This window comes from Bombus fervidus, chromosome 8 (genome assembly GCF_041682495.2).
Source record: "Bombus fervidus isolate BK054 chromosome 8, iyBomFerv1, whole genome shotgun sequence".
NCBI classification, from domain to species: domain Eukaryota; kingdom Metazoa; phylum Arthropoda; class Insecta; order Hymenoptera; family Apidae; genus Bombus; species Bombus fervidus.
Genome location: NC_091524.1, coordinates 12,105,263 through 12,115,855, shown reverse-complemented (window position 1 = coordinate 12,115,855; position 10,593 = coordinate 12,105,263). Strand labels below are relative to the sequence as shown.

General features: G+C 34.1%; 1 protein-coding gene across 1 annotated transcript in view; it reads right to left on the bottom strand.

Annotated features, from left to right (window-relative positions):
• Positions 1-263: 263 nt before the first annotated feature.
• The window catches only part of Task6 (TWIK-related acid-sensitive K[+] channel 6), a 163,417-nt gene continuing 153,087 nt past the window's right edge, over positions 264-10,593 (bottom strand). Inside the window, exons 6-7 of the mRNA XM_072008270.1 lie at positions 9,753-10,082; positions 264-8,167 (exon numbers count right to left, since the gene is read on the bottom strand). Of these exons, the coding sequence (XP_071864371.1) occupies positions 7,856-8,167; positions 9,753-10,082 (642 nt within the window). The 3' untranslated portion in view covers positions 264-7,855. The remainder of the gene's footprint in view (positions 8,168-9,752; positions 10,083-10,593) is intronic.

Sequence of the window (10,593 nt, the reverse complement as noted above, 5' to 3'; positions counted from 1 at the left end):
AAAAGACACTGAACGAATATCTACAACCATATTTTTATATTATATTTTTGCATTAAATTAAAAATCTATTTTGCATTATTCTTTAAATAATGCATTGATGCTAATCATATGGTGACGATAAAAAGATTATATAAAATTTTAATAGCACAATTTCGTTAATCTTTTGATAATTGTATCTTTTTACTTTATTTTGTTTTATTCGTATTTTAAATGTATTGAGATAAGTTCTTTTAGGTATATTGGGAGAAAAATGACGGCATTCATATTAGATAAAAAAAACTGCTTTATTGTGGCAGAGCACATGTATTATCATATACCAGCATATAATTAGGAAGTCCATAGTAATTTACAAATTACGATCCACTTAAACGTCGGTACACGTGGCGGTGTATGCAGGCAGATTTGGGAATCGATTTCGATCACACGCATGCTGTTACCGTGTTTATTTTCTTTTCATCATCTCTTCGATCGTTCAGCTTTTTATTATTTCGTTTAACATTAATTTTCTTTTCTTTCGATACTTTTTTTTTTTTATCGGATGGGGAAGGGAAGGAAGATCTTCTAAAGATCCTTGCAACGACGGTGCATTATTTATAATACATGAAAACGAGGGATATGTGGTCTTCTTCCTTTCGATTTTTTTTTTTTTTTTTTTTTTTCGAGAAAATTGTACCCGTACAAGCCATTAGGATTTCTATTTCCGTAATCTCTCTTTCTCTTTCAACGAGGACCTTGTTTCGCATCTTACAAGTAAATCGTGATTATCGCAAGTGACAGTATTTCCAGGCATTTTTCCTCCTTCTTCTCAATAAACAGATTCGTATATTTTATTTCATTAACTTTAAGAAAGAATGAAAACCGAAGTGAAAGCCTTGTATATCTGCATAATAAGATATTTCTTCGCAACACGATTCGATCTGAAGAAAGCTTTCGTTAATCCTCCTATTATTATATACATCTTAAAGAGTTTTAAATTTAAATTTATTGAAATTTTTTTTATTGATTTCTTTCATAGATGGCATTTGGTATTCTTCTTCGAATTGTGAACGCTTCTAATAAAATTTCTCATTCGTTATTTATATACAGTACAAATTTGTAGAGAAAGGAACTAATTCTTCAATTCAATTGGCGAAGGATACAGATGAAACTAACGATCTTAAAAATATCAAACTATTTTACGAATAGATAGACGCATCTATATATTGCATATCAAATTTTTTACTATAGTTTCCTTGGTGAAACTATTAGAAAAAAATTAATAAAGCCATAGTCGAAATATTAATAGGAGGACTAATTATTAAAAGAACCTCGAAAATGCAACACGCCAGATTTTGTTGTTCTTTTTTTCTCTCGCGTTCAGTTTTTAATGTTCTTTTTCATTTTTTTCTTTTTTTTTGCTCGATTTTTAATTCTCTCGCAGCTTATAATCTGCGTTGTCAATGAAACCGCGATAAAACTGTTATTATTTCGATGCTCATATATAGTTAATTAATTAGTTGTTAATTAATTTGTTAAATTCGTAACTATTTTACTTACACTTTATGCTATAACAATAATAGCAAAAATTGCGTGAATGTGTGTCTAAATTTTCTCGTTTAATCTCATATCTCTCCGAGTTGTCGTAATGTAAATTTACAGCTATTACAAATATTATTGTTTATATTCGTGTAAGGTAACATTAATCATCGTGTTCGTTATCTACTAATACAAAGTTAAAAATGCGGGAAGTTGAAATTTTGCGGGCTCGCCGCACCGCAGAATATATTCGTGTATATCATACGTACATGCATTTTAGAGTTCGAGTTTATCGCTCGTACTAAATTGAAATTAATAGAACATGTCATTGCTACGATTGTAAGATTCGATAATCGACGAATGAAAAAAGAATAAAATTTATTTATAAGTAAAATATCGGTATAAAGGCCAGAAAAAGTAAGTTTTGTATATCTACCATGGATTTTATGTAAAAGAGAACGAAGAAATCGATTTATCATACTATTCAATTAATTGTTGAAACACTAAACATAACACGTCCTCCTAATTTCAATTTTTATGCTTAAATTTCAAATGCCGATTAATGATTCGTTGAATTTTTAAGCCAATCAACGTACTTAACACGTTAATTCAACTGATCGAATCTTCGAATTTGGAAAACAAGCGGAATGAAAATTCTTGCGCTCTTCTCATTTCCTTCACAATGGTGTCTGTTAATCGATGCCTATTAAATCATTTAAACACTATACTTTACCGTCTCATCTCTTACTACATATCGAATAATACGAATTTTTTTTTTTTTTTTTTTTTTGAAATGTTCGATCGATTCAATCCTACGTTATGCTAAAGAGGTATAAATGATAAGTAACCTTCGTGATTCTTTGAGCCGTTATATATCGAAAAACGTCAGACACCACGCAAAAATTTCTCAACCGCTTTTCTCTTTATTAGGGATCAGAACGATTGATGATTTTTTAAACTTCGCTTTTCTTTTTTTGTTCTTTTTTTTGTTGGTTAAGTCTTAACGTCGTTTCGCTTATCCAGCAATACTGGGACTAATTAAGCTAGCGTTGGTCGAAGATCGTTGACAATTTATGCATATTTAATACATTTCACACCATATCGATATAAGACCTCGTTTTTTTAATAAGCTAAAATGATCAAACATCGATGGGAGAAGGATGATAGGAAAACGCAATATTCTATCGCGATCTGAACGAAGCATATGTCTGACTTTGAACGGTGTAATTTTCTTTTCACACCGGCTACGCATCTCCTAAATTTCGATACACTTTAACGATTCATAGTATGAGCTACCACTTGGAAAATCGTTCTTTTAAAATTAGTCATTAATATATAGTTCCCTTTTTAAACGAGGAGCCGGATATCTATCGTATGCAAGATATTGTTTATATTAGTAAAATTTCGTCAGTTTTGCAATTACTCGTATCCGTTAGGTTCTACCAGTGAAAATGTAGTTTCTTTCGTATTCGAGTCGGATACGAAACCAACAGGGGTTGTGAACACGTAAATTTATAGCTAATTGTTTACACAGAAGGGATTAATCGATAAAAAGAGAATGTTCCACGCCGAAGATAAACCTTCGCGATGAGTTGCAATTATCGGTGAATTCTGTTTGGGTTTATGGCCATTTGTACTGCAGTAATCTTCAAAAATTGTATATCGTAAGTAAAAAAAGGTGAATGACGTATTGACACCGTTGATTTACTAAAGTTGTCTAAGAACATGTTTATATACTATTTACTTTTCTGATTATTCTTTATGATTAACACGATGAATTTTACAAATGAAAAAAGGGGACTCCTCCTGCAAACTCTTCAAGCATTTTGAAGGCTTAAAAAGTGGCAAACCGATGTTATTACAGATCGTATGCTATAGACTATGGCCTATTAATGAAACTTCGTTAATGAACACTATCTAGAACTCGTTATTCATCGACTTCAAGATACAGTTTTTACTTGCTCTTTAATAATACATTTTACCAAAGTAATACAAGGATTCGAACATGCATAAGAAAACAATGGCACTTGAATATAAATTCGTGACATTATAATATTTTGAGCTTGCATTTTGTGGGAACATTTTGGATTGATTAATTTTTTTTTTTTGTGTGTTTTCTCTTCTTTCTTTTTTTTCGTTAATTATACCAGTACACGTTTTCTATTAAGCCACTCAAAATCGATCGGTAATACAAACAAGCTCTTTCCATACGCGTCTGTCCTTCATCGATATTTATCTATTAATGGCAAACAGAATGTATTTTTTTATCCTTCTTGCCATTTTGTTATTGTTAAATTCAATAATCAGCTACCTTCGGAACACTTTTTACATTCTAACTGTTCTCGTCATGATCGCCACAAGTTAAGACGTGAAACAGACAGATATGCAATATTACTTATTAATTTAGTGACAAACTGTCGGTATTTATCGTTAAACGAATGTTCTCCTTTCTTTTTTTCTTGCATAAGCGTTTCCATTATGTATCGTAAACATGTCTTTTACAACACTAAAAATCAACGATAAAGACGAAATAAATATTCGTAACTTTGCTACAGACTCGAAGGTGTTAAAGGGTTAATACAAGCTCACTTATCTTTTATGAAATCTTGCTACAAGTATAAAGTATAATATTATATGAAAGTCTATATGATCCTTGTATTATCTTAACACGCTATAACGTCCATTTGAGAATAAAAAAATGTATATCTGATTATTAGAAACTTTATTCTCGCTGGGGAATATTTCATTTTAAACGTTAATGTAATAAATCTCTAATTTAATGGTAAATGAATGAAAGGAAAGTTGATGAATGATCTGAGATTCGGGGCTAGAGGGAGAGAGGTCAGTAATTGGTATTTATAATTCCGAAAAGGCTATCGTTCTTTACTGCTAATTAGTGTAAACGATCAAAAATCATTTTGTTCGGTTGGGAGGAGCGTATAAAATGAAATTCTCCTCGATCGAAAGAATGTGAAATGCGACTTTCATCCATAAGATTTTCCGAATTCGTTTCCATATGATGCTCACATGTTCGCGTTTGCTCTTTTAAATGAATCGTGCGAACTCTTATTCCAATCGACGTGATCATTGTTTGTTCCTACCCTAGTATGTTACAAATGGAATTCGTTTGTTCGTTCTGTCATAGCGAGTGTTAGCGAAGACACAGCAAGTGCATCGATTCATCGAGTTTTTCCTCGTCACCTCTCTTAAACACAACTGTTGTCAATAAGTTTGGGATGCACGTGGTTAAACAAAACATTCAATAATTATGATTGATTCGTTGAATCGCGTGTACTTCCGGTTACGTGGTCGATAACGCTTTCAGCCTCTATTACGATTCATCGTTTTCGTTAACCCCTAAGCTTCGTAAACACGTTGTAACTTATGAACTGTTAGTATGATTTAAGTACGTCGATTTCGAAAGGATATATCCGTTGGATGTGAGATAATAAATATCGAAGAGAGTTGAAACGGCATAATCTTTTCAACCCTTTTGTCGCAAGGTAACGTAATTTTTCTGCAAATTTTACAGCGTTCCATGGATCGTCCATTCCACATAGTATGTTTGTGGTTCTGTTAGAAAGGAAATGATATCGAGTGTTATTTATTCGTGCAGCGTTTGAAGGGTTGATAAATCTAGTATGAGTCTAAGGGTTGACGAAGAACTTGCGCCTCGATACGTAACGAAAGTGACGCGATACGACAACTAAAGGAACGATAGAATGAAACGAAGTGTACAGATGAAAATAAAGAACGTCCTTTAAAAGTGCCTGTCACATTGGGTTCCTTTTTGCCGGCCGTTTTGAAATTCACTCGGTAGACCGAGCGAGGGCAAACGAAGTTTCACTACTTACGCTACGCGTGTGTGTGCAATCCAGTGTGTACGTCTTAAAAATACTCGAATACGTTCTACTTGTCGATAAAAGGCAAGAGAATTGTTCCGCTCGTGTTCGACTATAGTATGACGCGTTTATCTATTCGGAAATACGTGCTTCGTGTCTCGATGGATTGACTTTTCGTAGGTAAACTGTAACCAATAAAGATCAAGGGACGATATTTAATTCTCGTGTTCTACGGCTTTTTGGATTGGTTATCTTCGTTAGATAATATGTATGTGTATATATATACATACATACATATATATATATATATGTATGTATGTATGTATGTATATATGTATGTATGTATGTATGTATGTATATATATATGTTATTTATGTAGTTTGGTTTAAATTTAATTTCTCCCGATCGAGCATCCGTGCGTGACGAGATCTACAGTAGCTAGAGTTCTACGTAGTTTACGGCCACGATCATTCAACGATCTGGATCATTTAATTAAACGGTAGTTTAAATGGAAAATCGAGAATGGGATTTTTGTCATGTATCCGCGCACTCACATGATAAATAATATAACGTTAACTCGCAAGTATGTACTTATACACATCGTAAGATCGAAACGCCATAATTCCGTACACCTAGATTCGTACGTGTAATATCTATAGTTCATTATATACAAATTGTAAAATGCCTTCTTAATGAAAAAAGTCGTGTTTATTCTGTGTATATGTCTTTTGGTGTGTATATATTTTGTTCATAATATATATTTCTCTCTTTCTTCCTTGTAGCAGTGTGAACGCAGATATATATAGTTTCTTCTTTCTTCTCTTCTGTCCCTCTCTCACGTGCTTATTTTTTTTTTGTTTTTTTGTTCTTTTTTTCGTTTTCGTTTTTTTGGTTTGTTTGTTAATGCTTCTTGGCTATGGAACACATAATCACTCGCACATCCCGTTTTTTTTTTTTTTTTTTTCTTTGTACATGCACAACACTTGCTTCTGAGAATCAATTCACCGCCTGATCGCATCCGTGACGAGATTCTGTCTTCTTTCGTTTTGCATAGAAATAACTCAATGGAAGAACTTTGCATTATTAAGAATTTTGTAGTGTATGAAATATCTCTGCCGAGCTTGTGAGAAAAACACGTGATTGTTAAAATAGTGGAAGAGCGTAGACATAATAGGAAGCACTTGAATTCCGTCCTCGAGGGAATACAATTAGCTTGCGATTTTTTTAAATAAATTTTTATTCAATTGCAGATCTTTCGGAATTATTTTTTTGAGACTTTCATTTCAAGTTTCAAGGAAACAGATTCTTTCACGAAATCACCAATTTTTCTAATAATAATCATTTTCTTATGCTACGTGTTCCGATATCGTTAACGGAGTTTCAATTAATTGAAAAATGATTGACTAGAATTTCGTCATCTTTGCGGCAATTTCGCAATAACCATACCATCGGTAAAGTATCGTATATAGAATTGTATCAGAAGTATTATCAAAATCTTTGTCTCAACACCTTGGACAGAAAATCAAATCTAAGGTACATGTCTTATTTTCGCCTCCTACCGATAGATAATTTTCTAAAATACAATTTCAACATTTTTATCCTACATTAAAATTAATCAAACGTAATATCACATCGATCGAATTAAAAAAATATTATCTAACAATCACCTACTTGTCATTTTCAATCCAAATATTCGGTTGTTTTGAAAGTTCGTAGCGTTTTCGATAATGGATATACATACATAGTTTGTATTATATTTAATGGGATTGCAAGAACACATTAGCCACCATAAACTTCTGCCAAGTATTTCAATACTCAACTTCGATACTCCAAAGACAAATACCTGATTCGAAAAAGATGCTGTAATTCATTAATTAATACGGTTTTATTTTATAACAAGACGATACTGAATGCTAGTTGCAACATTAAATGTTAATCTTCCTATCAATGTACATAACACGATTTCGCAATCATTTATTCTCGTTTCTATCTAACTTTTTCATTGTCGAAAAGTTGAATACTTGTAAAGTTTCGAAAGAAATTCATACTGAACAACTCGAGTCCTATACTATTCTATACACGACGAAAAGTTATGGAAAGAAACGAGCCATGCGCAAAAGAAAATCTAATTGAAAAAGTATTATCTCTGAAAATACATAGCCCCTCAATTTTTTTTCAATCTCCATTATCTACGATCCTTTCAAACAACTCGATAAACCACAAAATACGATTCATTCAATAGCTAAACAGCTTAACTTTCCCCAATTCACCCTATTTATGGTATGGTTACCCGCGATGTTTAAAACGGCGAGGCGGCGAGACCGATTCCTAGGATTAAATTCGTTGAAGCGGTCACCGGTAAAAGCTCTTTCTTTCTCTCTATCTCATTCCCCTCCGTATGATCTGCCCCCTTTTGTTGCACGAGGGAAAGAGTCTCAGACAGACACTCGTCGCGGCAGTTGTTGTTGAGATAACGTACTGACAGCGGTTGATGGTCGTCAGATGCTGGCTCGATGTTGATGCAACGGCGGCAGTTGCAACAACGGCGTCAACGGTGGCGGGTGTAGGTCACTGCGTATATTCAACGGCAGCTGCTGCATCGGCAGCAGATGCGAGATCTTACCGGGCGAGCGACGGACCGTGAACCGTGGTCTCCGCCGTTTCTTCTGGAAACCGCTGCAGCAGCAGCTGCAGACCGACGTCTCGTCGTCCAGCGATATCGTGTCACCGTGGTTGCCTACTTGGCCCGACAGTATCGAGCCGTTCGCCGTTATTACGTCGCCCTCCAGGCGCACTGCTCCTTGCGCAGCCTGCGTCATAACAATTTTCTTTTTTGTGTCTCTGTCATCATCCGGAATCGTTACGCCGCGAACACGTTCGGTTGTTGATTCGGCGGGTTCTACCATCGAAACGTGTTCGCGTGGATTTCGACTGGGTCAGGTTTGCTTTTGGGAAAGGGAGGTTGAGAGAATGGAACGAGGCATTTTGTTGGATGCTTTTCTTGTATTGATTTGGTATAGCTGGCGGGGTTCAAGGTACGCGGAGGTTGGGTACCAACCTTTTGCGGTCCGGCGTCACGTGCAATCGTTAAAACGCCATGTATTACTTGGTCGTTTGAAAATATCATGGCGTTCTTATTATGGATATGTCGTAAGTGGTGAAACGTTCGAACAAATACTGCTTTTAGTTGGATATTGAATTAAGGAGAAACGTAGAAAGGGAAACTGAGAAATATAAATAAATATTCGTTACTATAACAGGTTGCTTTCTTTCAATGAAACAATGGCAAATCTTATATGAGACATTCGGAAGCCACAGTGATCAACTCCATAAATTGAAATGCAGAGAAAAGTGACGATGTTGCAAACGGTATTTTTAAAATTTGTTTTGGAATTTGCTATTATTTATGGGAGTAAGAAATTTGTGATTTGAGAATTGAACATTAATCGTAATGTAATTTGTCACAATGTATTTACATAATGAAATTGAGAAATTGATAAGAATTGAGTTGATAGGTTCTACTTTTGAGAAGCTGATACGGATGTATATGTAATAATACTGAAATATTATACGTAATTGTTTGTCTATAAGTCGTATAATTTGAAGTTATAGTTCAAACTACATTTTGTAACAGATACAGTTTGACTTCATTGAACTCAGATTATAAGCCTTGCTACAGTCGCGACTCGATGTTTCAATGCAAAAGATTAAGTAAACAAAATTTTAATCTGTTCCATTTTTGTATAAAAACGTATTGAGAGTACATTATGCTCTCGTCGTATATCGGGATTGTTGTTTATGCAACCAAATTAAAAGTTCAAGTTTTACCGCATTTACTTTGCATCGAACGTTTAAAAGACAAAATGACATGTCTATTCTTTATGAACAACGAAAGAAAATTGCATTTTGTTTAATAGAGTATTATTCGACGAACACAGACCGCAAAGGGTTACTAAAATTTCTTTATCAAGGACATAAGAAGCAGATATTATACCGTGTCGATTTTAAAGTACTAGATTTCATTCACATTGAACGTATCTTTCGCGTAGCTTTGCATATAAAAGGATTAAGGAACACGTTCTTCCGTTTTATCATATTTCAATTATTAATTTTGTGCTTCATGCAAAAATAACTACTTTTACACAGATTATTAAAGAGGAATGCGACAGAAAATAAATCAATTATTCGCTTAAAAAAATATATATCGAACTACTATTGGAAAATAATCCGATGAATTTAATGATCAAAAGCAGGGAAAAAGAATCAATTAATCATTAAAAAGGTGTATCAGGTTATTATGAGAAAATGACGGAGATATTTTCCCGGGTCTAAAATATTTTCTAAAAGATCAATACTTTGATGGACGACGTAAAAGCTGGTGCGATGTTTCCTTACCTGTAGAGCCTCGGCCTCGTCTCGCCTTTCGTCCTCCGTATTCATTGTGACAAATCTCAGCACCAATAAATTGAGGGAGGCGGCGACGATGGCTAAGCCGAATAAAATGAATATCAAGGCGAACATCACGTACTCTGGCTTGTTGTTCAGCGCATTATCCTTTTGTAGCGCGACCATGTCGCCGAAGCCAATGGTTGTCAGGGTGATGAAACAATAGTAGATGGAGTCGAAATATGACCACCCTTCGTACCGAGAGAACGCCGCGGCACCTCCCGCAATCGTTAAGCAAGATAAGGTCGTCACCACGCAGATAAGATTTATTTCTGAGGCCTGAAAATTACACAATTTTCGTTATTGCTTTACTCGTTCTCAGATAAACGGCCGCTTTTAACTGCGTCGAAACGTTTCATAGTACTTTATTAATTTCGCTCTAATTGTAAGATACTCTTATCAGCAGCTTACGTTCGCAATAGTCTGATTTATTATTATGAAACTTTGTTGTTGCGAAGAAGAATATTTTATAATCCAATCAGATTGAATTTCTTTTTCTTGACTAAGTTATAATGAGCATTAAGATTGGCAGGAAACTATGTTTCGGTAATATCGATATTGGTTTTATTATAGGTAATTGTATCGTGAAAGCATTCGACTGATACAATTAAACTAAATTTTTTCTTTCTTCAATAGAAAAAGAAAATTTTCTAGCGAGATAAATTGTAGTAACGAAACTTGTAAATTTCAGAAGACGATTGTATACTGACGAATTAAAGAATATATCTTGGAAAGTTTATGAGAAGTTAAAATTATTTTGATACATATAATTATATTGTAAAATTAAACG